Here is a 26,080-nt window from a genome sequence, read left to right as displayed (position 1 = left end):
CTGTGACTCGGCGGCGCTGGCGGCTCCCGGGCCAGAGCGTGACAGCCCGGCCAGCTGCCCGGAGCTTTCTCATCCCCCTGCAGAAACGCGGCATTCTCCCGCTCCCCGGCTAACCTTTCACACACATTCTCTGCGCACGCTACCCGGCAGCAGTCACTTTTATGGGAAACCGTACGGGAGGAGCTCGCCCGCCCGCGAACCGGCTGACTCCTGGAAACCGCGCGGGGAGGGGGGGCGGGGGCGGGGGCGCTTTAACAACCGAGCGAGGGCCTGGCGCAAGCCCGATGTTTCCCGTGCATGGCTCGAGCGCAGCAGTCCCCACCGTTCAGTTTATTAGCCGCTGCGACGTTACCGCTCACAGTCCCCCAATGCGCTTTCCCTTTTCTGTAGCTGTCACTTTCCCCTTTTTCAACTCCTCGGTTTTGATTGGACAGTCGCGTCTCTCGGGAGCCCCCGCCGCCCCCCTCCACGCCGTATGGGAGGTGGGACTCGGCGCTGGACGTGGTGCCGTGTCCCCGGCGGATTCCGTCTTCCTGTCCAGGTGTGGCGCAGACGCCCGTGCAGCGCTGGGGCTCTGCAGCCGGGCCCACGTGTGGACATTCTCAAACGCCGCCACCAATAACCTGCTCCCATTACTCATTCCGCACGCAGGCTTTTTTTCCTTTCTTTTTTTGGCACTGTTCAGACTGCGCTTTGTGAATGTTTTTAAGACTGTCGCTGTGACCGTTGCTGCTCAACGGCGCAAATGCTGCTGACCCAGAAGGGTGTACCTTCGTAAGCAAACGTAGCCGCTCAGACTCTGAGGGAATTTGAGCGAGACTAGCTTTGCACTGATTGTTTGATCCATCTTTCACTAAATGTCAGACAGAAGGCCGCATGTAAATGGTGCCCTGTGTTGTGCGTGCTGCTAGCTGCGTGCGCATGCTCGGGGCGCAGTGGGAAAGACGGTGCGGTCTTGTCTCAGCGGTGAAGGCGTGCGGGGAAGTGTTTTGCTAGCATAGCGCGGCTCGGTGCGGGGAAGTGTTTTGCTAGCATAGCGAGGCTCGGTGCGGGGAAGTGTTTTGCTAGCATAGCGAGGCTCGGGGCGGGGAAGTGTTTTGCTAGCATAGCGAGGCTCGGTGCGGGGAAGTGTTTTGCTAGCATAGCGCGGCTCGGTGCGGGGAAGTGTTTTGCTAGCATAGCGAGGCTCAGGGCGGGGAAGTGTTTTGCTAGCATAGCGAGGCTCAGGGCGGGGAAGTGTTTTGCTAGCATAGCGAGGCTCGGTGCGGGGAAGTGTTTTGCTAGCGTAGCGCGGCTCGGTGCGGGGAAGTGTTTTGCTAGCATAGCGCGGCTCGGTGAGCTGAAGGAGTTCGTGCGGAGCTGGCGGCGAGGGTCTCTGGATGCTGCTGGGGCTACATGCTCTGCTGAGGATGGGGGCTGACCGAGACCAGCTACCCTGCGGGGGGAGTTAGCCCTGCACCCCCCCCCCCCCCAACCACCCCCCCACCCCCCCCACCACTGCCTCCCTCCTCTGCAAGCGCTGACTTTAAACTTGTGGCAGCGGGGCTATTCTGACAGGGAGGGGTGGGGGGTTGGGGGTTGGGGGGGGGGTGTGGGCCGGGTGGGTTAGTGGTGGCGGGGGTCTGGGGGGGTTAGGGGTGGGGGGGGTGAGGCTGGGGGGGTTAGTGGTGGCGGGGGGCTGGGGGGGTTAGTGGTGGCGGGGGTCTGGGGGGGTTAGGGGTGGGGGGGTTGTGGGCTGGGGGGGTTAGTGGTGGCGAGGGTCTGCAGAAGTCTTTTGTTTTAATCTCTCTCAATGGGCCGTGCTGCTTGGTGCCCTCTCCCCAGCCTGCGAGCGAGGGCAGGGGGCTCGGAGGTAAAAGGAGAGGCCACAGTGTTTCCGGTACCCTTGGTAACACAGTAGGGGGGGTGAAGTAAAAAAAAAAACTTAAAAAAAACCCCAACTTAACCCACCAGAAGACCCCCCCCCCCTCCTCCTCCTCCCTCTTTTCTTGGCCTTGTGTGTGTCTGTCTGAAGTGGAAGTGACAGACTTTGTCAGGGCCTGCGTGGCAGCTTACCGCGAAAGAATGCGCGCTCGCATCTGAATGCCGATGTGCGCCACTAATTACGGCGCGCACAGATTTGTTAACCGCCGCCATTGTCTAACGGTAACGACTGCGGCTCGCAGTGCCCCCGTCCTTTTGTCCGCGCTCCGTTTGATTGATGGAATATTCCGCCACCCTCGGGGCGACTAATTCGGTCGGGGGGAGTGCGCGCCGAGCATCCCGTCGCCGAGCGAGAGGTAGCGCCCGCGGTTTTTTTCGGGGAGGGGACGGGGAGGCGAGAGGCCAGGAATGGTTCTCACTGTGTGAGCGTGTTCCGCGCAGAAATGGGAAATGGGAACGTCTACGGAAAGCTGGAGTTCACAGGCGGGAATGCCGCTCGCGTTTTTGTCTGTAAAGGTTCTGCCTCCTGTCTGACTGGGCGACTGTGAGAGAGAGAGAGGGGGAGAGAGAGAGAGGGAGAGGGAGAGGGGGAGAGAGAGGTATTCTCATTTTGTACAGATTATGGAAGTGAGAGGTGGGGGACGGTTGGGGGGTTAGGGTCTGTAAGGGGGAGTTGGGGGGGGTATTGGGGGGGTGGGGGTGGGTGGTTGGTGGATAGCATTCCTCAGGATGAAGTAGGTCATTGTTCCCTCTGAAGGAACTGATGATCTGAAAGGGGGAATGAGAGGGAGAGGGAGTGATGGGGAAAGGGGGTTTTAGGGGGGGGCTGAAGGGGGGTACAGGTCATTTTTTAGGGGGGGGGGGGGGGGACTGCATTATTCAGTAATCCTATTGAAAATGTCACTGAAGGACAGACAGAGAGAGGCTGGGAGGGAGAGAAAGGAGAATGGAATGTGACAGAAAAATGCCATTGATGGCGGTGGGCCTGAGCCAGTCTGTTGGTAGTCATTACTTCTTAACGCCAATCTGGACTGAAGAGCAGGCTCAGCTGCTCCCACAGTCTAAATAAGAACAAGGGGCACCTCTCTTCCTCCTCTTCCTCCTCCTCCTCCTCTTTTCCCCCCTTTCGTAGCCCGTGTTCTTACTTTTTTCCAACCCGTATCCTCAAAACTTATGTACAAATTACAGGTTTTAGGGGAGTTTCGCCGTTTAACTGGAACACGCGCGTTCGGAAATCTGTTTAATGCGTTGCTGCCCGCGGTCCAGTTCTGCTCCGAGCCTCGTTGGCAGCGGCATCGCAGTCTTTCCACTGCGCTTAACGCACACGGGCAGCGCGATGAAGAAAAACATAAATCTCCTTCTCTCTCTCTCTCTCGCCTCAAAGTGACAAGTTTCTACCTGTACTGCCAAAGAATTCGCATGTAGCGCATGTTGTTATGTTAAACATATTCCCTCCCGACAAAGGAAACCTTTGTCCGCAACACACTTTGCGTTCTCTCGGTCTCCCCCGTCCGTCTGTTCGGCGCGTACGAATCAGGACGCGTTTAAAACGGCGCGAGCGTGCCGTTCGAACCTCCCGGCGTCCGCTGGTTTTCATTCCCGGCTGCGGCGTTTGAGAACCCTCGCGCCTTAAACTATCGCGTTTCGCATTGCTTCACGTTTAATGCGTTCAGCATTGCGACGCGTTCGCTCCGACTGATCTCCGTCCAAACTCGCATTCTTCTCTGTGCGTGCGGCGCGGGCCGGGCCGAGGTTCACTCCCACGCCGAAGAATGCGTCGACCGCCGTCCCGAGTCGTTTCTTTCGCGCTCGGGTTCCTCGCCTCTTAAGCTTTGAACCTTTTCCAAATTCACCTACAGTGCGCAGGGTACGGTGTTTGCTTAAACAATAGAGAAGGAACCGAATGGAACCCAAACCTGTATATTCGCCGGGTCGAAACGCAGGAGGTAAATGGTAAATGGACTGCATTTATATAGCGCTTTTATCCAAAGCGCTTTACAATTGATGCCTCTCATTCGCCAGAGCAGTTAGGGGTTAGGCGTCTTGCTCAAGGACACTTCGACACGCCCGGGGCGGGGTTTGAACCGGCGACCCTCCGACTGCCAGACAAATCGGTCTTACCCCCTGAGCCATGTCGCCCCAGAGGAATCGCTAACCGCCCTCCTTCTCCCTCCTGCAGAGTTCTTCCGCGAGCTGCTGGAGAACGCGGAGCGCTCGCTGCACGACATGTTCGTGCGCACCTACGGCATGATGTACATGAAGAACGCCGAGCTCTTCCAGCGCTTCTTCGGCGAGCTGCGGCGCTACTACGCGGCGGGCGGCGCCGCCGTCAGCCTGGACGCCATGCTGGCCGACTTCTGGGCCGAGCTGCTGGAGCGCATGTTCCGCCTGGTCAACGTGCAGTACGACTTCCCCGAGGCCTACATGGGCTGCGTCAGCCGCCACACCGAGGAGCTCCGGCCCTTCGGCGACGTGCCGCGCAAGCTCCGCCTCCAGCTGACGCGCGCCTTCGTCGCCGCGCGCACCTTCACCCGCGGCCTGGAGCTCCTCCCCGAGGTGCTGGACAAGGTCTCCACGGTGAGGGGGGGGGGGGGGGGGCGACTCGGAGGAGAGGGAGAGGAGTAGAGAGTTGAAGGAGAGAGGCGAGAGAGAGAGAGAGAGAGGGGTTGTCCCTTTATCGCTGACAGAGAACAGAATATGAATATAAGGGGGTGTTAGAGGTTTCGGGGGAAATGTGTGTTCTCTGAGAATCTGTTGGCTGTTGGCTTCACACAGCATCTAAATGTGTATGTATTTATATATGTACCACTCCAACAACCGGTTTATGTGGATTATGGTTGTGATGTTTTTTTTTTATAGAAAATTAATTTCAATGTGATTTAACGAGGGGAGTCTTCGACTTCAGTTCAAGCCAGAAGTAAAAAAAAATAAACACAGAATAAGGACAGGAGTGTGCCGTAGAGAGAAGCGGAGGATTGGGGCGGGCTTGCTGCAGGTCAGGTTCAGTGCTCCTGGAGCGAGGGCTATCGTTTCCACTCTGCTCTTCTGCAGGGCTGATTGGGGCTGTTAGGGAGGCTAACTCAGCCCTTTAAGCCTGGCTCCTCACTTTCCTTATGCTCCTCTGCCAAGGAGAGGCGCCAGGCCTCAGGGACCAGCCGATACAGCGTAGTTCTTTAACACAATGGGGAAAGTGGAGGCCACCGTTTTTTTTTTCCAGCTAGAAGTGAATAAAGTTATCAGAAGACCTCGTTATTGCAATCAAAAGTAAAGAAACTATAAAACGAAACTGGGTCAAAGCTGATGCATGTAAAAAAAATTTTAAAAACCCAACTAATGGTTTGATCAGAAGGGGAAGGTTATACTGTGGGTTTTGCTAAATTAATATGAATATATTAGCTACTTCTGTTCTTTGTCAGCTTTAGCATGTTCTTGCTGCCAAGCTGCGATTACCAGGGCTTTCTTGCATAGTTAATTAATGACACGCAGTAACGATAGCAATACAATTAAATTATTTTGTGTACACGTTTGGTCAAAATAACTCACAACAAAGCACATTAGAGCAGACACCACTAGAACTAGAGGGCAGAATTGCAATCAAATGAGTGCCAATGAGCTGTCAATGTACACACCTCAGTGTCTGTAAAATATGGGGGACACAGTTTGTTGTTTGTTAATGTGCAGTGCACAGTTTAAGTACACAGGCACCCGACACCCGCACTTTTTAAAATGTATAATCCACCCATCTGAAGTGAAATAACCGGGGACGTGCTCAAAGACGCGTCTGTGTTGTGGGACTGAGTGTGTTTTTGGTAGCCAGGGCATCTCAGTCATGTTATCTGACTCACAAGGCAACCGAACCCATCGGCCTGAACCTTGAACCAAGAACACTCTGGACTCATTTAGGCTTTGCTCATGCGCTGAAGTGCTGATTCACTGTCTACGTTGCCTGTGAAGCGAACAGCTGTAATGATAAATACGCACACCCCCGGCCTCTCCCTGGTTGCTTCTCTCTTGTTTAACCAGGTGCGGGAATTCCTACAGGGTAGTCATTTTGGGAACAAAATGGCTGCTCCCTCTCCTTGTTGACCTGCCCGTAGACCTGTGTCTTTTTTCATCTGAGGGTCAGAGGTCAGGGTCTCCACTGTTTTTACAGCTCCGTACGTGTCTGAAAAACCCGATAAGTGCCACTGTCACTGTCAGCGTGTGAAGTGCAGCCGTATGAAACGGAACCTTCATTTGCATTACAAGGTTTCACAAGTAGTAATAAATATTTAAACCCGTTGTTATTCTAGAAGTACTTTGGAAAGTACACAGTGAGTTCTCAGGAAAGCCTGACGAGTGCTCCTCAGTGAGAGTACAGCATTTCAGAGCACCAGCGTTGCCTGTGATGTCTCTAGAGAGGGCAGAGTACATTTTCTGGTCTACAGTCAGTTTCAGTCTGTGTCAGCGCAGGATGTGGTTCCAGAATCGGCCAATCACAGCATTAACGAGTCCGTCTCTCCCGCAGGTGAGAGACTCTCCGGCCTGCGAGCGGGCCGCCATGAAGATGCTCTACTGCCCCTACTGCTCGGGCCAGGTGGCCCTCAAGCCCTGCAAGAACTACTGCCTGAACGTGCTGCGCGGCTGCCTGGCCAACCAGGCCGACCTGGACTCGGAGTGGAACAACTTCCTGGGTGAGAGGAAGCGGGGGGGGAGCCAAGAGGCGACGGAGGGAGGGGCGGGGCGGGGCGGGGCGGGGCGGGGCGGGGGAGCGGCCTGTTTTCCAGGAGCAGATGTTGTTATATTGCGGAGAATTCTAACAGACCGGAATACTTTCCAGAACGTTAAACTGCAGACCTGCAAACAGGAAACGGCCGCCTGGATGTAAGGAAAGGCGCTCTGCTCCCCGCAGGACCGTAACGTGGGGCATGTTCTGCGACTGTTTAGTGCCACGTTCACTCGCGGTCTTAAAATTCCTGGTCACTGCGGTCGTTCCAATTACGGCTTCTCTTGGAATAACGGCAGAAAGGGTTTGTCTGCCGCGAACTGCAGCCCACGCTCTGGGCCTGCTGGATTAGGGTGCGAAGGCCCCCCTTGTTCTGGGGGATTTAGCGCAGAGACAAAATGCAGATGTCACCAGAAGTGAAAGGATCCCTGGGAGTCGGGGGGACGTCTGCTCTGCCACGGGGCCGTCCTGCCGGAGGGAGGGAGGGAGGGAGGGAGGACGAACAGGGAAAGGGACGCTCCTCCGTGTGCAGTTTGGGTCTCTCTGTGGGCTTCTCCGCAGGGGCTCTTTGTAGCGCTTTAATTGGTGCGCCTTGTTAAAACCCCTGGCTGTTTTACAGGCCTGGCGCGCAGCGCAGCCGCGACAGCGTAGCGCTGACTCGGCGCACCCCCTTGTGGCGTACAGGGGTAGCGGGGGGGAAAAAACAAATGTTTTTTTTTTGTGGCTCCGTTATTTTCCGGGAATCGCTGCAAGCGTTTTAGCGAGGGGTTAGGCAGCGCGCGGCCCCCACGCGGGCGACGCGCGGCAGCCGTTACGCGCAAGAACGCTCGAGCGCACGCCGCCGCCGCCGCCGCCGCCGCAGAGGGAAGGCATTATTTGGAACAAAGAAGATGCGGATGATTAGGGGGTCAGTTTAAACGAACCCAATTGAGTTTGACCAGCGCGCATTCCTGACCGTGGGGGGCCAGGCTTGTGAAAGCGAGGCATGTTTGTTTGTGGAGTTTAAACCTGGGGTGGGGGGGGGGGGAGGAGGCTGGGGGTGGTCTTGCACACTAAACGTACCTGCTTCTTAGCAGATGTAGAGAAGCGTCTGAGAACCTTGCAGTAAAACCCTTTCCTCTCCCTTTTCTTTCCCATCTGTTTCTCTCTCCTTTTTCTTCGAATTCCCCCCTCTCTCTCTCTCTCTCTCAGAGGCCATGTTGAGTCTGGCAGAGAGGTTGGAGGGCCCGTTTAATTTCGAGTCTGTGATGGACCCCATCGATGTGAAGATCTCTGATGCCATCATGAACATGCAGGAGAACAGCATGCAGGTCTCGCAGAAGGTGAGTGTGCGTCTGTGTGCCTAATGAATGCGCTAAACTTCATAGGGTGTATTTTTAATCTCTCTCTGCGGCAGCTTAGTACTTAAATGTAGTTTTTAATTGTATGAGCGCGCAGGACCGTTCACGCTCTGAGATTGTGAATGCTTAGGTCACAGTGCCAGATGGGGTTCACAGTCATTCATAAACTAGCAAAAATAAAAAATGGTTCTTGCCTTCAATCATGGCCACACTTGCAACCGGAGTCAAGATGGCTGCGGGGAGTTGCTCAGTTGCATGCAACAAGGAGGCACACTTGGACCCACTTACTTAGTAGCTGTGCGAACGCATGCTTGCATGTTTGCGAGTTATACGCCCAGTAATATATCATGAATGCAGCAGCTTATCCTGACCTTTGACCTCTCTGGTTCTGGAATTCTGCGGAGCACCCGCTCCTGTCTGTGTCCCTGAATGGCTGAGTGGTCTAGCAGGGCTCTAAACTGGGCGCAGGGAGGGGTGAAGGGCTCTGTAACTGTGTGTGAACACTGGCCTCTTAACACTGGCCAGTGGGCTACGAGCCTGATGCATTCCACAGTTTCAAGCTTTCAGCTTTCTTGTGTATGCGTGCCTGTGTGCATTTGTGCATGCTTGTGTGTGTGTGTGTGTGTGTGTGTGTTTATTTATGCAATCAGGGGGAGAGTAAAGACCTCACAAGGTAAGCATCCCGTGTCTGCTTTCTGACCCCAACACATCTGACCTCCTCTCCCAGGTGTTTCAAGGCTGTGGGCAGCCCAAGCTGGCCACGGTCGTCCGGTCCAGCCGGTCCATCAAAGATCAAAGCTTCCCTGGCCGCTTCAGACCCTACACCCCTGATGCCTTGCCCACCACTGCAGCCGGAACCAGTCTCGACAGGCTGGTAAGAGAACACCGCAAGGACAGCCTCCTCTGGCTTATGACTCCGTTATAACATATGTCTACGTCTAGTTTTCAAAGCGGGTTCGTTTTACTGGAGAAGACCCCGGCATACGTCGCAGTTAAGCATGCAAGCAAGTGTACACCCCTGACAGACATCATGACCATTATCCAGTTCAGTCTCTTTAACACGGAGTACCAAATGAATGGACCAGGTGTACTATTGCTAATAGCAATTTTTTGAGCTTACATCCGTCTTAAATTGTTAGACATTGTGTCTGAATTAGTGACACGTTCAAGTAAAATATCTATGGTACTTTTTGCACATCTAATTGTCGGCCATGTAATTCACCATTTGGCCTGTTCTGGGCCCTGTGAAACTTCAAAAGGCTTGGCACGGGCGGCCTAGAGATAAGACACAAAGAGCAGGAACTGAGGGGCGGGGGGGGGGGGTAGCCATGTGCAGTGTGTGTGTGTTTGTGTGTGTGTCAACACTGGTGGCCTGGGAAACCTCACACTGGCATTCCACATACTCATAGTCTTCTGTACCTTAAAAAATTGGTTAATACAAGTCAGGGTGTCACTGCTGGCTTTGTAACTTGGTTTAATTATTGTCTGATCTGGTCTCTCCACCTGGTAGCTCACAATCATTTCCATAATAGCCAGTGTGGTCCTTCCCAAAAAGATCTGAAAATCCTTAATATTTAATGTTACCATAATGATCACTAAGAGAGAGGGTTAACTTTAAAAAGCTGTGTTGTATTGTAGATTGGCCTGAAGCAATAAGATATAAAATCAGTACTACTTGGATTCCCCCTGATCATTAAGTATGCGCAGGCTAGAAGAAGAGGGGGTGTCCCCTGTCGTTCTGCAAGATAAAATGTGTGCCTCTCATTTAGTTTAGGGGAGTAAATTATAAGTCGGCATCTGAGTCCTGCATCTAGGTCTGCCGTTCTATATTTCATTCCTGGTTTTTTTTTAATATTCTGCTGTCGGTTGGTTTTTGAATTTTGGTCTTGGCACATTCTTGGGATTAGCTTTGGGGTGAAGAGCTGTGGTTTGGTATCTTCTTTCATTAATTTCTTCTATGAATGTAACTGTAACATTCATTGTTTTTTTAAGGTAGTTTAACCATTTTATATTTCTTAAAACTTAATAAATCTTTTAATTCTATTCTGGTTCTGTTGTACATATTCATAAAGGTTGATCCAACAGGCAATTTGGCAATTTAATTGATATCTTTAATAATTAACAAATAAAATACATTTATTTCACGTTGGCTAAATGAAGTGCTGTTAAATACTGAACACTTGTGTTCGGTATTCAGGGTGCTAGACATTCAATAAGGGTGTTAATCCTGACTTCCCCATCACCTTGTTTTACAGAACAGTCCACCAGGGGGTGCTGTTGTGTAGGAATTGCTCTCAAACAAGGAAATGATAAGCTATGGCATTTTAAAGTGACAGAATTATTTTGATAACCATTTGTTTCAAGAGCTCAAAATGACTGGAAGTCGGCAAAAATTAGCGTGCAATTATTAATCTATTTCCCACCCTGTTCCTTCTTTTCTCCCTGCCCCCCCCCACTCCCTTTTTGGGCCTGCAGCTAACGGATGTGAAGAAGAAACTGAAGCAGGCGAAGAAGTTTTGGTCCACCCTGCCGGAGAATGTGTGCGTCGAGGACAGGGTGGAGCCGGGAGATGAGTGCTGGAATGGCACTGCCAAGAGCAGGTGAGGACAAACGCATTGTGCGGGGTGGAACCATCGGCACCGGGTTCCAATTCAAGCTGAGTAAACGCTGGCCATATGCACTTTGACTTTATGCCCTTCTCAGAGTGTGAGGATTCAGGCGTGTACTCTGGAGACTTCTGTATGTTAAAAATAACTATTGTTGTTATTAAATTATTTACTAAGAATTGATCATTTTGCAAGTGCTGGCTTTTAAAAAAAAAAAAAAAAACTTCCTAGGTGTATTCTTCCAACCTCTATAAAATGTTAACTAGCTAAATAGCTTTTAATGAGTTTTTTTTCGTTTTAGTAACATTGTGTAAAATGGATCTATGAAGTGATGGAGCGCCCTTCTGAGTGCTTGCTCCTGACTTTCTTCAGGTATGAGTCTGTCGTCATGGGCAGCGGCTTGGCCAATCAGGTGTCGAATCCCGACGTGGAAGTCGACGTTTCGAAGCCGGACGTGATGATCCGCCGTCAGATCGCGGTACTGAAGGAGATGACCAACCGACTGAAGGCAGCGCACAGTGGCAATGACATCACCGTTGAGACGGGTGAGAAGAGGGCAGGGCTGAACATGGCCGGCGGGGCCCCGTGTCCACCCTTTCACACTCCTGTTTGCAGTCGGAAACGTGTCCGCCTATTTATCGCACTCTCCCTCTCTAATTCAAATTCAAGTGTGCTTCATTTGCATGACATGAGAACTGTTGTCGCTAAGGTTGTGAATGTGTAGATGCCGCTAAAAACACACATGGCCCCCCTGAAAAACCAACATTTTAACTGATGACATATGAAACCGCAGTCCTGGAATTGATGGATTGGTTGATTGGTTGACTGATTGGTTGATTGGTCGGTTAATTGATTGAGTGATTGACTGATTTGATTGGTTAATTGACTGGATTGCTTGATTGGCTGTTTGGTTGATTGACCGATGTCTCCGCCTCCAGACGAGGACGAGGGCAGCGGAGAGGAGAGCGGCAGCGGGTGCGACTCGCCCTCCTGCGAGGACAACCTGGACATTTACATCTCCACGCGCAGCCCCCACCAGCCCGGGGCGCCGCGCGTGAAGGAGGTGAAGACCGGCGAGGGCGACCGCAGCGGCGCCGGGCCGGCCAGCCGGGGCAGCGGGGCCCTGGCGCTGGCGGGGCTCGCCCTGGCTCTGCTCTTACCCCTCTGGAGATAGACGGACCGCGAGAGAGATGGAGGGAGAGAGCGAGTGCGCGAGAGAGAGAGAGAGGGAGAGGAAGAGGACACTGTCAGAGGACATTTTGACTGCCTTCAGGACCTTTGTCTGCCAGCTGGGGATGAATTTTGAGCTGTTCACCTTTTATTCATTTCGCCCTTCTAGTGTTTTTTTTTTCTTCTTCTTGTGAATGGACATTGTTCACCAATGGGATCCGAATTCCATTACGTTTTAAGTGGTCGTCTTGCAGCCTTTTTTTAATTGGTTTCCCCCATGTGATTGACAGCGTCCGTTTTAATTCAGTGTGCCTTTGTCTTATTTTCTTAAGATGCACACGGTCATTGTGTGTTTGCGTGCATGTGTGTGTGTGTGTGTGTGTGTGTGTGTGTGTGTGTGTGTGTGTGTGTGTGTGTGTGTGCGCGCGCGCGTGTGAGTGAGAGAGAGTGTGAGATAGCGTATGCATTCCGTTTCTTAACCACAATGTATCTCCTGACATTTCAGTGTAGTGTAAACCAATCTCCAATTTTAGAAGTTTTCAGATAGGAGGAATTAGTGTATTTCATTGGGGCGGCAGCACCTCTTAATTTTGTTTTAACCCTGTTTGATTATCATGGATTTGTGTGCATGAGGATATTGCTTTGATCATTTAATCTGACTTTGGGCCTGTAATTCTCTGCTCATATTAGAAAGAGAAAGTGCTCTGGATAGAAAACAAATTCAGACTGAAAATTATATATATACACACATAATGGATAGGGCCTTGTTTATCATGAGCCAGCTCAGAAATGCACAACAGAGTGTGTGTGTGTGTGTGTGCACAGGTGTACGTGTGCATCCCAAAGGGGGTGGAAATACAGATTCTGGGGTTGAACATCAGGAGGGCATAAGGGATCTTTGTCCAGTGGAAAAACAATTGGGTGTGGCTTGGGGATGTCAGGTGGTTAGGGTAAAGGTTATGCAAAGCAGCCATAAATGAAAGAAAGGTGACTCTCTGCCTCTTTGATAGATGGAAGCTTTTGGTGGAGAGTGGGGTGGGGTGGGGTGGGGGGATGATCAGATTAATACAAGTGGGAAAGGAAAGGGTGATGGGATGGCAATTGTAATGGTTTGGGTTAAGTTTGGAAGGTTTACATTGGGAGAAATGAAAGTAAAGTGTGTATGTGCATGCAGTGCGTGCGTAAGTGTGTATGCTGAATTTTGGATCCTCACTCGATTAAACTTCCTGCAGATGGGAAGTGTTTGGGCTGGCCCGATGGGCAGTACTCTAGAGAGAAAGGTCTGATAGCGTCATGCACATTTACAATGTGGAACGTGCCCATCAGAAATGCCTGGGACTTCTCGCTCTACGTTATGTGTTGAAGAGGGACAAACCAGCCCTCAAAATGAGCCCCTAAGGAACAAACCCAATAGCTAGAGGGTCCAGAAAGTAGGAGGTGTAGCAGACTCTGCACAGTCCATCCCATCCTATCACACTAGAGCAGCTCAGCCTCACAGAGTATTTGATAGCGTAACTAAAGACATCAGCTGACCTGACAGAGGTGGGTGGATTTTGCGTGTGAACGTGCAAGAGTTTTTTTTACAGCTCAGAAAAGCCACCCAAACGGAATTGAGGGTGGTCGAAAACAAATCTTTTATATGCGGAAGGAGTTTTACTTTCATACATGGTACTTAAGTTCATTTTTATCTCTAGTTCCAAGAAGGAAGACTGAAGTGTCTGTGTTTGTTTGCACCCCAAAAACTTCCATCTGTATACCTCAACTGCGACAGTCTGCTTGTATGTGCTCATATTTCCAAGTGTTTCCAGGGCGTTCTTTGTTTTCTTATCCCTCTTAGTTCAGCAGGTCAGTCACTTGAGTGCCTGTATGGCAGCAGTGTACCCAACTTTGCAACCAAGTTTCGTTGTTGTAACCCTGTAATTTAGGGACACTGGCTGCTACAGTGGTGGGAGGACAGACAGGTCTTGACCATTCAAAACCCTAACCTTGATCCTGTGGTTAAGTGCCTGCAAATGTCCTGTATGCGTGCAACGGCCAATGTGATTGTTGACTATAGTTGTTTTTTTATTATTATTTAATTCTTTCGCTTTTTTGATCTTTGACGAATATTGTTAGCGGAAAAATCAGGTGAATCAATATTTCAGTTTAAACTAACAAGTCTTTCTTTTTCCTGCACCAAACTCGAGCCGTTGACATCTCCAGATGCTATTAATTGCCTTACATTAGACATTGTCATAGGTTATGTACAGTAAATTATTTAATGGCATGTTAATTTTTTTGGAAAGTCATTTAGAAGTACGCACTCAAAATTTGCTTCCATAGCTATCTGAACTATACAGAATTGATACAAATAAAATATATATTTACATACACAGATGCAGATGGGGGAAAAAGGCATTTCAGTGGTCTTTGAAGAGTTAACTAGTTTTTATAATAACTTGATGTTTTATGTTTTTTAAATGACATTACACAATGTAAAATGGATTGTATTTTATGTCGAGGACTATTTGTACGGTGATGGCGTAGACTGACTTAACTGGGTGCTTGGCCAGGTCTGGCCAACTCCCTATCGAAGGTACATTTCCAGGGGTCACTAATTACAGCTGTTGGTAAGCTGGGGGTGATTTCCTCAAACTCAGCCGGGAGATGACACTGCCTTGAGATTGAGTGGATGTCGGAATCGCTTAGCAGTTCCTTATTAGAAAGCTGGGCCAGTCCCTGGACTGGTAACCACAAGCGTGAAAAAAAAAAACAGAAAAACTGGATTCGCTGAGTGTGTGACGAACCTGACCAATCACCAGACAGAAGGCAACTGTGCTTGATATTCCACACAGTGTTGTCCCGATGTGAGCTTAAAGTGTAAGAAATGGGTGGGAATTAAATTGAATTGCGCAGCCCTTGCTGTGTCCATGTTTCTGTTCGGCCCCCAGCATTTTTGAATGACTGTAAATGAACGCTTGTGTGTGCTTGAGGAAACAGAGCTGGGGGGGGGAGCGTCTTCAGGGCATCGTTCGCAGATCAGTGTACGGATTACGGCGTGGCGGGAAACAGCCCCCACTTCTTCACCATGCGTAATATTCCCATCTCCATCACACATGCCAGGAAAAAATCATTCAGTGCTAGGGATGGTCACTCCAGCTCTCGAGGCTGGGCGCTTTGAGGTTTTCTAGATATTAAATGGCAGGTGACAAATACCTGGAATAACAAGGGACTTAATTTCAGATCCAAATAATGATTTTAAACCAGTAACTGAGGCTTGAGTTGGATTGATGTTCCTGGTGCACATGAGGGCTGGTTTTGGCCATCTCTGGTTTTCAAACAACTGGATAAATCTGTGTAAATACTGAGCAGCCATTTTGTAATGTTAGAATCTCTGAAAGAAGCCTTAACAAATCACTGAAAACCTTACCAAATCATGTTTGAAGTGGAGAGATGGAAAGAAGATAGATGCTAAAATGTAAAAAGAAAATTGAAAAAAAATTCTTAGTCTTGTTAAAATAAAGACAAGTATTTAATTTGTCTGTTGGACATTATTTTATGCACTCACAGAACACCACACAATGACAATAAGAATATGTTATTACAACTGGGAAATGTATTTTCTAACTGAAGCAAATGGTGAAGAAATAGTTGACAAAGTATTGTCTGAATAAAGTTGTTTTGACAACTCAAACTCCCTGCCGGATATATCTGAGAAAATTAGGAAAATCCTAAATGTTTTAAAATGATGTATACTTGTTTTCTGAATTTGATTTTGAGGATACAAGTAGTCTCTAGTGTGCAACTGCCCCAGCCTCCTGCCATACACACCATCTATCATAGGGTAATTAAGTCTGTCAGTGAATGGTCTGTAGCTCTGGCCTATCAATTTCAACATTGACAAATGATGGCCAGTACTAAATAAACAGATAAACCAGCTTGCAGTAGATGTTCCAATCTGCCCCAAAGGCTGTCTAGTTGAGGACCCCCCCCCCCCTCCTCCAGACAGCTGGTGTAATTATACTGTTCATTCATGGGCATAGATTCAGAGCAGACATTGTTCACATCTACTGAGCTGTATATTATCTAGATGGGCTGATTATGTATGCAGATGATTAGCCTGACCATCATAAAAGCTGCTGTGAATGATATTTGTGATTAGCCATCATCTCTGCTGATAAGAGCTTGCACCTTTCCAGAAAATCTTGATAAAACGCCTGAATTGTCACCTATTTTTAGCGATAGCACCTATTTTACCATTTCTGTTTGTCCGTTCCGACCTCCGTTTACTGAACTGAACTGAATATATTGCAGATGGACATTTTCATTTAACAGCGTTTGAACTCTGCTGGTGTTAAATGTCACAACATGGTCATCATACACAGGATGAAGGGTGGCTGGCTCATGAGGTCATCAATAATGACATCCTGTAGCTGAGAATGCATGCACCTAAGGAAATGGAAGCACGGGGGCAGATAAATGATCACAACTGTGCAACACATCCTCCTTGTGTCTGTATACATGGTGAAATTTCTGGGCAAAGTTCTGGCCATTAGGTTGTGATTGAATATTTGTGACGAGTACCAAAGACATGCCGGTCATTATTTCAAGGTAAATTTACTGACCAAAAGGACATTGAACCACTCTAGTTACAAATTGTAGTCGATTCACATATACCAGGTTGATTTACGAAATATATATCTCAAATAAGTTTTCAAATCTGGATAAGCTGTACATAGGTAATATATAAATACAAACTGTACAGCTATATAGTTAAATGTATACCCAAATATAAATACATTAGTATGCAAATTTATTGCTGTATTAAGTTGTTTATAAAACAAGATTTTTTTTTAGCCTTTGGCACTAATATTAAGAGAACCTTAACAGTGAACTATGGTTAAGATTAATGTAATTCATTAATGCGCTTTCTTTACGCAAAATTTCTCCTAGCATTCATTTCAATGCACTCAGTTATGTGAATAAAATCTTAAAGGAAGCTTTATAGCCTATATTTGGTTTGTGTCATGTTCTTAAATAATAAGTGAGTTTGATACCCAACTGTATGTTGTATGTATGTTTATTATTGAACAGGTAAGTTTCCATAAAATCTAACAGTCACTTGGTCAACAGATGTGGTCATTCATCTGTAATCCATCTTTTTTCATCACAGGATACCTGAGATCCTGATAATTGACAATGGGTGATAATTCTCAGGGGACACTTTGCAGCTTTTGCAGCAGATCATGGCAGCTGCCACTTCCGTAAATTCCCGTAAAAGCAAATGGCTGAAACTATAGAAGACGACCTCACAAATCAGACAGAAAGAAAGCAAAATGCCGAAACCCGGGATCGAACCAGGGACCTTTAGATCTTCAGTCTAACGCTCTCCCAACTGAGCTATTTCGGCGTGCCGTATACATGTAAAGTATACCTGTAATGTTGATATGATCCGTAACTTGGCGGATGGCATGTTTATCATCACAATGAAGTCCGCTCAAAAATATGGCTTATTTGCGTATAGCCTTTCCGTTAATGTTAGCAAGCCATGAAGTGCTACTGACTTTCCTATATAGTAGGGTCTACATTAGTAAGTCCATCTACTCCAGTAGGTGGCGGTGTGCACCGCTAAGGCAGTAACCCGCCATTGAGTTTAGGAGGAAGATAAAGAGCTGAACACAGAGGCTGATAGAGCAAATGCATAGTAGTAGGGAAGAGGAGAGTTACAGGAATTCGCGTGTTCCGTATTTTTGTCTTTGTCTCTGTCTCAGTAACGATCTAGCCAGCTCTAAATGCACTACTGTCTTTTTGCTGCTATAGGCTATAACTTGCTGGCTGGGTATTTGACAGTCGAAGAGCCATCTAGCTAGTTATCTAGATTTACCCGATGCAGTGTGTTGTCCAGCTCAGTAATGTTACTTGGTTTCGCACGAGAAGATGGATGAAAAGTCCAACAATAGTCGGCTTCTGTTGGCCCTGCTGATTGCGCTTTTGTTTGGTATAATAGTGTTACAGTATGCGTGCCCTGGCACCGATTGCCAATTGCAGTTGCGTCTGAGTTCGCTGTCTAAATTGGGTGAAACTACATCAGGGACTCGTAGTGGAAGCAGTAAAGGAGAGGTTAGTGGACGGGACCCGTACATTTCAGAAGACGGCACTCTCGCCCGATTCGTGCCCCGTTTTAATTTCACCACAAATGACCTGAGGCGCACAGTTGATTTCGATATTAAGGGCGATGATGTGATTGTCTTTCTACACATCCAAAAGACCGGGGGTACCACATTTGGTCGCCACCTAGTGCGCAATATTCAGCTGGAGAGGCCATGTGAGTGTCGGGCTGGCCAGAAAAAGTGCACCTGTTACCGGCCAGGTAAGCGGGAGACCTGGTTGTTCTCGCGCTTTTCGACCGGTTGGAGCTGTGGGCTGCACGCGGACTGGACCGAACTCACCAGATGCGTGCCGTCGCGCATGGGCACAGCAGAGCAAAACAAGACGCAGAAGGTTCCCAGGTGAGTCCTGTAGTAAGAAGAACAACCGAGCCGGATAATTACGTATTTGCTGCGATTATTCTAACATGTCATTGCAACTAAACACATTTTCTGCCGACAGAATTAAGTGAGCGCACAAAACGCACACAAGTGTGACATGAGCGTCATTTTATAACTTTTTATTTTCACAGTTTACCTTGTCTATGTCGTGCTGACGACATCGAAGTTCGCTCCCGATTCGAAATTTCCGGTCTTCCGGCCCACTGTTGCGTTATGCGATTCTACAGTTTCACTCTCCCTTGCGCGTTTGCAGAGACTGTAATGTGCTTCGAAAAGTGAGCTCCACCTCTTAGGATAAATTGTGAATGGTGGCAATGTGGCTGTTTTTATTTACATTGTTAATTTAGGCTACATTCACATCGAATTTGTTTTAAAGGCTGTAATATAGAAAGCTCAGATAGCCTACCCAAGTGTCTCACGCATTTTTCTCCTCATAATCTAATGTACATTTGAAATGGTGTGGATGAAATATAACACTTAATACTGTCTATAGAAACCAATACACTAATATAAACATATTGAAAAAGAGGCATATTGGATTTCAGTTTCTCCCCGAAATGTAAAGGTCTCAAACTTTTGACACTTGCTTATGAAAGAAGAAGACCTGAAGCAGCACTGACCTGATTTGAGTGAAAAATTGCTGTATTATCATTACTGTATCACTGATGATAGAAGAGGTCCTGATCTACCACTCACCCCATGTGTGTGAAATTATACTGTAGCATTTTCAAATAATCCCACTTTAAACTTTCTAAGTAATTCTCTACCGACCAATTGAAGAAAGTATAATTTTGGATTGGAATTTCTTCCCAGAATTAAGAGATCTCAAATTTTGACAGAACAGATGCTGAAGTAGCTCTGACCACATTTGGGTGAAATATTTCTGTAACATTTTATAATAATCCCACTTCAAATTTTCTATGTAATCCAATACAGGTTTATTGAAAAAAGTGCAATTTTGGATTCAAAATTGTTTGTGACAAAACAGGCACTGAAGGAGCTCTGACATGATTTTGCTGAAATATTAGTCGCGTTTTCAAAAACTCCCACTTGAACCGCATTGCCACCACTGAAGAGAGAAACCAGATCTATTTTGAAGAAGGTCCTTAGTCTCTTGAGCGTGACTCTCATTGACAACAATGCTACAAAATGTCACTGTCAGTATTAAATCTGCAGCCTGAACGGTCTGAGGACCACTTAACAGTTGAATTTCATTACAGTCCTTGAGAGAAATTAAGGATGGTGACTCTTCCATCCCCCAGCCCCTCCCCTCTGTCTGCACTATGGGTTAGCGTGCGCCCCCCTGTCAAGAGAGCCTCATTTGTCTGTCGAGCAGAAACAATGGGCTGACGCCAGGACCGCCTTGTTTACTCTCGACAGCCGGCGTCTTCCGCTTTTCTTTTATCTCGGGTTTTAGTTTTAATTCCCGGGGGGCCAAGAGGGGAACGGAAGGGGGCCCGACAACATCTGGCCCCTCACAGCCGAGCGTGTCCCCCATTCAGCACTGACGGGTCTGTCGTGCGGACATTGGCCCCGCTCTCCACTTGTCTGTGTGGAGCTGGTTGAGGGGATTTACTCTTGGGTTCAGTCTGGCAGTGTCAGTCTGGTGATTAATAGCCGTGTAATTGCAATGCCATGTGGTAATGGTGGGCTTTTGTGGACACTGTTTTTTTAATACCCTACTGAACGTCATTTTACTGAAAGTCACAAACTATCATTTTCTTAAAGCAGACACTTCTCTGGCCAATTTCCCATATGAGGCACACTTTTCAGAGAATATTCTGTGTTTTGTGGCACTTGATATGTGCATGTTTTTATGGAAACTGGATCTGCTGGATGTTGATATATGGCTCCTGCTTTGTGTTCCTGGTGTAGTAAGAGGATAAGCCCACATACAGTTGCTGATCTTGAAAGAATCCAACTTTTGACCCATTTCATCAAGTGAAAATGTTCTCATTAAATGTATTTAAACTGAATTAAAACAAAAAAATAACTACGTAAACATGTACAAACACTTGCAATGAGAAAACCTACAATAGCTTGCTGCAGCATGTTTTTTATTTGTAGTGGTATAAACATGCTTTTGTGAAGGTTAATGGTACAGCATAGTCAAGCCAAGTGATACTGTATCCTATTCAGTGAAATGAATTTGTTTGCTGTTATCTTGCCTTAAAAACAATACAGAGGGTAAAAAGTATAAAAATGGCACATCTCCACGACAACCTGAAATAGAAGTGTGTCGCTAGGCAGACATCGCCCTACATGTGCCCAGCAGCTCACCTGTTTGCAGCCAGCCAGCAGACATGTTGGCTCTAATTTCCTTTGGCAGAGCCTGCTGTGAAAGTGGGGGTGGGATTGATTTTGGTAATAGCACTGCATCCTGATTTCCTTTGTGTAACAAGGCGTTGCTATGTTACGCAGCACGTATCTGAAACATCCCATTTAGCAGAAACAATTTAAATGATTTTCACCGGAACACAGTATTGCTTTTTCATTTTTCACTTCCCATTGATTCGTTTAATTTTTTATTAGAAGCATTAAGCATTTCTGGATGGAGCCTAAAAGAAGGTTTTCGTGCACCTGCATAAATTTGAATTGATTGTTTTAGTAGTAATTTGTCAAAATGATGGATCTGTGCCCATCTGTGTATTGCTCATCTGTGTGTCTGTCTGGTTCTTTTCTAAGTAGGTATGTGTGCCTTTTTTCTGCATTCACTATTTGTTTGTTTCGTATTCGGTTGGTTTGTGAATGAGAGTAAACTCTGTTTGACTCTGTGAGCAAAGAATTTGCCCTCCTCTTTGGGTACTCTATTGATTTGGTCTTCTACACGCAGGCAGACACGCATACAAGCTCCTACAGTAACTCGTAGCGTAAGACGGTCCTATTGAACGCGAATCCACAGCCAGACTCTGACCACTTGATGGCCGTCACATTCTCACCGTAAATTAGTCCATCAGTACAGTAGCTTGCCCCCTATGTTCCCACACCTACTGCACGTAACACACGCTACCCTACATCAGTTCAGAAAGGTGTCGCATGAACGCGATGTTTTCAGGTGGCACTTCTTACACCGGGTTCTGTTCAGGCACTCAGGCTGAGGCGGAGGTCCCCTGGCACGTATGCATACTGCATGTCTGCATACAGCAGCTGATTACTAGAGCTTTCATTTTTAGTGGTAGGAGAGCGGACAGTCCGTCCCCCTTAGTTATTTTTATAACTTTGTTCAGATTGGGGGAGCAGAGAGAGAATGGGGTCATAATACAGGCAGTGCCACGGTGGGGAATCAAACCCCTGATGGAGAGTTGAGTTGGACACCCTGCTACGGACTGTGCCTGGATAATACATTTTTTAAAAATCGGTTTTTGATTGTCTGACTTGTTACAGCCAAAATGTAACCGTAAACGATCAAACTGTAGCTTGTGGACACGCCATTCTCTTCTTTGATTAATCTGAATCCAGATTCAGGTCAATAAAAAGGCACCAGTCAACGATTGCCGCATCATAATCCCGGATAGGCCTTGTGTGTGTTTTGCACATGTGCAGTGACTTTATGGGAGGCCTTTTGAAAGGCGGGTAAATATGCGTGCACAGTAAGAGTCTGCCGACTGAGCGCGTGCGTGACTGGTGCGTGTGCATAACGCTGGGTCTGCGTGTGGTTGCTAAGGTGGGTGAATCAGTGGCAAATACATTTCTGTTTTGGCCTCATAAATGAAAAATGAATGGTACTTTGAATGAACCCACTCAACAAAAAAAAAACCATGCAAGGGCGGTAGGGGCCCTGGTGTTTAGTAAGATGGAGGGGGGAGGGCAATATGAGAGGGAAATTAAGGGTGAAGCCACAGGGTGGAAATGGGAGAATGTGTTGAAAGAGTGATCACTTGTTTAAATGTCTGTGAAGTATAAGGGCACAATTAAAGTTTTAAGTCTTGGGAGAGACAGAGAGGAAGAGAAGCCCGTTTCTCCACTTCATCGCTCCGCTGTGTGGAATATTCCTTATCCTGCAGCCATCCCTCCGCCCGACTCCGAGAGCTTGCTGGCGGTCTGACCTGCGCGGGTTACGATAACAGAATTCCGAGGAACACAGGGAGCCGAGCAGATAAGAGCGCAAACGTGGGAGGAGTGAGCGGAAGAGTTGAAGGAGGGATGAAAAACGGCGAAAGGCGAGACGGGGGAATGTGGGGGTGGAGGATAAACGAATAGGCGGAAGTTTGGAGGGGGGGGGGGGGGTAGGCGGTGCGGGGTGTGTCGGAATGTGGCTGCGGGAGGAGGAACAGCCCGGGTCACCTCAGGCCCTTTACGGGCTGCACGTGGGCGAGACCGCAGATGCTGGAAACGTACTGTTATTGGACAAAATGTAGCTGTCTTGACAACCGACCACTTAAAGTATTCTTCACTCAGTGTGGATATGAAAACGAATAATAAAGCATTTTATTAACACGTTATCGACAGAATTAATTCAGCGCATTCGGTTGCATGGTAAGTTGTGGAAAAAGTCACACGAGATAACAGGCAATAGAAAATGAATATGGAATGTACACCAAATATAAATATCACGTTTTGTATATTTTATATTTAATTTTATATTTCCCTCCATAGTATGTTGATGCCTTTTGGTTAATATAAAGTCTGAAATTACCAATAAAACCGGAAGGTCATAAATGCCTCAAATTTAACCCTTAGGAGGCACTCTTAGGAGACACTGAAACAAGAGCTGACTATAATAATAAATTAATCATTTTGAATACCCTCTGGATACATTTAAATGTATTTCCCCCTTTTCAAGTTATATTTTTAACAGATGGCGTCTGCGATGTGTGGTTTGTGCTTGATTTGAACTGCATTACCCTTTGAGAATTTAATGTTTAAGTAATGTTATGATATTTAGTTCACAGAAAGGCTTATAATTTATATGGGAACAGTGCACATGTAATACATAACTGAAACTGCTCTTTATGGAGTTCTGGTATTTTCATTTTTTTTCATCTCAGCCATGACTTCTTTTCATTTGAATATTTCAGAGAGATCATCATTATTCCATTTAGTCTAATGTTCTAAAATATGGCTCATGAAAAAACAACATTGGTAATTTATGTTAGTCTGTAATACCAAATTGGGCTTGGACTGTAGTTTTAATAGCACCTTAATGGCATTTTGGTTATACTCCTTTAATATAACATTATATTACGACTAAATCAGTGAATAGATGAATTATCTTTTTAATAAGTAGATGTAAAGGATGAAGCAGCCATATTTTTTTACGGTGTATAGTACTGATATGAACTAACTGGAATGGTGTAAACCCAAAGTCCACCTCTCAGATTTGCTGCCCTCTCTCTGCAGGACGTACCATTACATCAGCATCCTGCGGGACCCGGTGTGGCGCTACCTGAGCGAGTGGCGGCACGTGCAGCGCGGGGCCACCTGGAAGGCCTCGCGGCACGTGTGCGACGGGCGCTCCCCGACGCCGGCGGAGCTGCCCGCCTGTTACCCGGGAGACGACTGGTCCGGCTGCTCGCTGGATGCCTTCATGGACTGCCCCCACAACCTGGCCAACAACCGGATGACGCGCATGCTGGCCGACCTCAGCCTGGTGGGCTGCTACAACCTGTCGGCCACCAGCGAGCGGGAGCGCGGCGCCGCCCTGCTGGAGAGCGCCAAGCGCAACCTGCGGGGCCTGGCCTTCTTCGGCCTGACCGAGTTCCAGCGCGGGACGCAGTACCTGTTCGAGCGCGCCTTCCGGCTCCGCTTCGTCCGGCCCTTCGCCCAGCTGGGCGGCACGCGGGCGGCCGGCGCGGGGGCGGGGCCCGAGGCGCGGCGGCGCATCCTGGAGCTCAACCGCTGGGACGCGGAGCTGTACGAGTACGCCCGCGACCTCTTCCTGCAGCGCTACCGCCTCGCCCGCCAGCGGGAGCGCGGACGGGCACGCCGCCGCCGCCGCCGCCGGCACGAGAGCCGGAGGACGCGCGGCGGGGAGCAGCGGAGGGCGCGGCCGCAGAGACCCCCGAGGCCGGAGCCGCACCCCCCTCCTGCTCCGGTCCAGTGGGAGGAGGGGTGGGGAGAAGGGGAGGAGGGCCAAAGGCAGGGTCCTTTTCGGGACTACTTGGAGAATGTGGAGCGTTGGCGGTAACCAGTGAGGCATTGTGGGAGTGTTGGGGAGCACAAGGTGAATGGGATAAACTCAAGCTGATCGGTTCGGTTCCTCAGCTTGATTTGCCCCATTTCACCAAGCACTTCCTCCAATCTCCCCAATACCTACTTTAGTGATGTCACTGAGACTTTTAGGCCAGTTTTTAACACTGATTATTTATTAGAATAATCGTTACTGTGACTTTACTACAGCTAGGAATTTTTTACATTTTTTAAAATACTAAATACAAATATGAAACTTTATTATCCACACAGTGGAAATTTTCCTTTTGGTTTCACCATAAAAAGACAGTAGAAACATGGCAGAATAATGCTCAATCTCTACATAGGCTTGATGAATATAAACACTGAAATTGAGGAATTTGATTCTTCATTTTGCTCATTGTTACTTTTTGTACATCTAGTTCTTACCTCATTCACATTCCTGAAAGTAGTTTTTCAGTCGCGTTAAATGATGAAAGCGCTTAAGTTGTGATGGTCTGTGTGTTTTTTTTTCCCACTCTTGCAGTGACTGTTGTTTTATGCGGTTGGGAGCTGATGTCAGATCAGCACAGCTTTTATGAAACCCCTGACATATTGAAATGCTATCCAGTATTCAGTCATTTAATTTTTGGATTTGTGGGCCTGCAGCACTTACAATGGTGTTGATTTAGGCAGAATATAAAAGGCACTGGTGTAATGAACTAAAAATGAAATGGAAAACCAAGTGCGTTTATCCAGCTGAGGAACTTGCTTTAAGTGCAATGGTGCACCCCATAGCTGGGATGCATTCAGACTTTTCCATTGCCAACTGTTGGTACGGGCACTGTGAAATGGTGCGTGATTGGCTGTAGCATAGCTTCATTGGCAGAGTATCCCCTAATCGCAAAATAACACCGTTGCAGAAACTGCAGTTCAGCTGGTGATTTGGCAACTGGTCACACTTTCTTCAGAGGACACCCATTGCCTGTGGGCGCCCTCCCAAATTGTTGGAGGACACTGCGGTGATTGGAGACTCTGCTTTTGCCCCCTTTTTCTGGCCAATTTAGATACCCAGTCATGCTCACGCGGAAACCCTCACCAAAACCTTCATTGTAGATTTGGGAGATTGCAGATAAGCACATGCCCTCCTCTACAGTGAGTGATGTTAGCCTCCACCTCTTATAACACAGCTGCTGCTTGCTGTCTCACAGACATAAGTCAGAGGAAGACCCTTCATGTGCAGCTGACCTGATTTTAATTGTGAGTGCCCAATTGACCAGTGGAGGTTGATGGTGTGTGATTAGAGGCAATGCTAGACCCTTTTGTGCTTCTCTTCACCCTACAGAACTTCTGGCTAGTGTTGGCTCTATCACAGTACTGATTCAGTACAGACCGCACTCAATTTTTTCAATGCATGAAAACAAATAAACTGAATAGAGGCAGCCATGAATATGCAGACCTTATTCACAGATAGCCCAAGCACAAACCAAAAAGGTTATGTAGGTAAACAGACCTCTGTGCTTGATCCAAAAATGACTTTAGGACCACTTTTCCTTCCATGCTGTCATTGCATCTTTGTGGACTGAAAAGTATGGAGGACTTTTGAGAATTTGTATTTAGGCCGTATTGTAAGGACTAAAGGGAAAGAGATGCTTTGCTGGCTTCTGGGTTGTTTGTTCTCTTTTTATCATGCTGACTCCT

At 47.8% G+C, this 26,080-nt stretch overlaps 2 protein-coding genes and 1 non-coding gene across 3 annotated transcripts in view; 2 read left to right on the top strand and 1 right to left on the bottom strand.

Annotated features, from left to right (window-relative positions):
* Nucleotides 1-15,263, top strand: part of LOC118236047 (glypican-4-like) — a 40,938-nt gene extending 25,675 nt beyond the window's left edge. The window contains exons 3-9 of the mRNA XM_035434060.1: nucleotides 4,103-4,500; nucleotides 6,431-6,596; nucleotides 7,820-7,950; nucleotides 8,696-8,842; nucleotides 10,444-10,568; nucleotides 10,947-11,119; nucleotides 11,513-15,263. Of these exons, the coding sequence (XP_035289951.1) occupies nucleotides 4,103-4,500; nucleotides 6,431-6,596; nucleotides 7,820-7,950; nucleotides 8,696-8,842; nucleotides 10,444-10,568; nucleotides 10,947-11,119; nucleotides 11,513-11,748 (1,376 nt within the window). The 3' untranslated portion in view covers nucleotides 11,749-15,263. The remainder of the gene's footprint in view (nucleotides 1-4,102; nucleotides 4,501-6,430; nucleotides 6,597-7,819; nucleotides 7,951-8,695; nucleotides 8,843-10,443; nucleotides 10,569-10,946; nucleotides 11,120-11,512) is intronic.
* A 1,797-nt stretch (nucleotides 15,264-17,060) lies between these two features.
* trnaf-gaa lies at nucleotides 17,061-17,133 on the bottom strand. Its single transcript has one exon. It is a non-coding gene; the product is annotated as a tRNA-Phe (tRNA).
* A 59-nt stretch (nucleotides 17,134-17,192) lies between these two features.
* Nucleotides 17,193-25,874, top strand: LOC118235237 (heparan-sulfate 6-O-sulfotransferase 2-like). Its single transcript, XM_035432377.1, has 2 exons — nucleotides 17,193-18,232; nucleotides 23,612-25,874. The coding sequence occupies exons 1-2, from the start codon at nucleotides 17,661-17,663 to the stop codon at nucleotides 24,396-24,398; spliced, it is 1,359 nt and encodes a 452-aa protein (XP_035288268.1). The 5' UTR covers nucleotides 17,193-17,660; the 3' UTR covers nucleotides 24,399-25,874.
* Nucleotides 25,875-26,080: the final 206 nt, after the last annotated feature.

Source organism: Anguilla anguilla, chromosome 9 (genome assembly GCF_013347855.1).
Source record: "Anguilla anguilla isolate fAngAng1 chromosome 9, fAngAng1.pri, whole genome shotgun sequence".
In the NCBI taxonomy this organism is placed as follows: Eukaryota; Metazoa; Chordata; class Actinopteri; order Anguilliformes; family Anguillidae; genus Anguilla; species Anguilla anguilla.
Note: the sequence above shows the minus strand (reverse complement) of the source record. Positions and strands in the feature narration are given on the sequence as shown.

What these genes read in the sequence shown, in the direction of transcription:
- LOC118235237 (XM_035432377.1), top strand. Translation starts at nt 17,661, where the DNA reads ATGGATGAAAAGTCCAACAATAGTCGGCTTCTGTTGGCCCTGCTGATT. An exon ending in AAGACGCAGAAGGTTCCCAG is followed by an intron (nt 18,233 to 23,611) that starts GTGAGTCCTGTA and finishes CTCTCTCTGCAG; the next exon opens with GACGTACCATTACATCAGCA.